Genomic DNA, 1,462 nt, shown 5'->3' on the forward strand with positions numbered 1-1,462 from the left:
ACTTGAGGTCAGGAGTTTGAGACCAGCCTGGCCAACATGGCAAAACCCCGTCCCTACTAAAAATACAAAAATTAGCCAGGTGTTGTGATGCACGTTTGTAGTCCCAGCTACTTGGGAGGCTGAGACAGGAGAATCGCTTGAGCCGGGGGGGCGGAGGTTGCAGATCGCACCGCTGCACTCCATCCTGCCTGGGCGACAGAGTGAGACTCTGTCTCAAAAACAAAAAACAAACAAACAACAAAAGGAAAAGAGGGTCCTTTGAGCTGGAATTCTGTAAGGCCAAGGTACCAGGACCCTCCTTCCCTAACCCCAAGCACACACAGCTAACTGGAATCTTCATTTCAATCTTATCAATCTGCAGTTGGGCCATATACCGTTCCGTGTCAATGAAGAAGCCACTGGGGTCATTTCTAGGCCAAATTCACTTCAAATGAAGAGGGGCGGTGAGCACAGCGAACCCCAGCCATCTCCACAGACCCCTCCCTGCCCCATCACTCCGAGGAAGACACTTGAGCCTCTCACTCCTGCTCCCTAGAACCCAGGCAAGCTCCTAAATCTGTGAAGTGCACCCAACGATCTGAGTCCTGAAAGGTGACAGATACCAACCTAGGTGTCCATACAGATAGGCAGGAAGCATCACCGGGAAGCCACTAGTCAGAGTCTAGAGTCCCCGCTACACCCCTGTCTGCAGAGACAATACCTTGCACCACATTACAGGGACGCGGCGGGCTTCTCTATCGGGCCCAGATTTGGGGAGTGATGGCAAAGAATTCCAGGGTACGTCGTAAGTCCCCCAGATGAAATGGCTTTTCCTCCATCACCCGCCCCCCACGTCATTCAGCAAGCAGGCTCCAGAGAGAAGTGGGTTGGGGCTGAAACTGAGCATCCAGAGATAGAAGATGGAGTGGGACGTGGGCACGGAGGGGGAATGTCCCAGGGCTGCAGGGGCCCAGCCAAGGAAACGGGGCACTGAGAAAGGGGCCTCGGAGGAGCCTGGACCCTCAGGGGACGGAGAGACGGGGACAACTCTGGCAATCAGGAATGGACGAGCGAAGGGGGAGACAGCTTGTGCCTTCCGAGGCAGGGTAGGAGTCCTGGGGACAGCATGCGGGAAAGATGAGAGCAGGGGCAAGGCCAGGGTCGGGACGGGAAGGACGGGCGGGGTAGGCGTCGGGATAGAAAGGATGCAAGGGAACCCAGGTCGGGATGGAAGAACCCAGGGGGACCGAGGCCGCCGAAGCAGAAGGAGAGAGGAGACAGGCGAGGACAGTACCTCTCCGGAGCTAGCCATGTCGCTGGCGGGGCCGAGCCGCGGCAGCGGGAGCCGCAACCCCAGGGCCTCCCACCTGCCCGGCTAGGGATGCTCGAAGCCGGCGCATCCACGGCTCAACCGAGACCCCGCAGGGAGCGGGCTCTCGTCACTTCCGGCGCCCGCCGACACGCACTTCCGCTCGCCCGCAGG

General features: G+C 58.7%; 1 protein-coding gene across 1 annotated transcript in view; it reads right to left on the reverse strand.

Annotated features, from left to right (window-relative positions):
- The window catches only part of FBXL18 (F-box and leucine-rich repeat protein 18), a 46,142-nt gene extending 44,727 nt beyond the window's left edge, over positions 1-1,415 (reverse strand). The window contains exon 1 of the mRNA XM_011957980.1: positions 1,274-1,415. Coding sequence (XP_011813370.1) covers positions 1,274-1,291 — 18 coding nt within the window. The 5' untranslated portion in view covers positions 1,292-1,415. The remainder of the gene's footprint in view (positions 1-1,273) is intronic.
- Positions 1,416-1,462: the final 47 nt, after the last annotated feature.

Source organism: Colobus angolensis, unplaced genomic scaffold, assembly GCF_000951035.1.
Source record: "Colobus angolensis palliatus isolate OR3802 unplaced genomic scaffold, Cang.pa_1.0 Scaffold453, whole genome shotgun sequence".
Lineage (NCBI taxonomy): Eukaryota > Metazoa > Chordata > Mammalia > Primates > Cercopithecidae > Colobus > Colobus angolensis.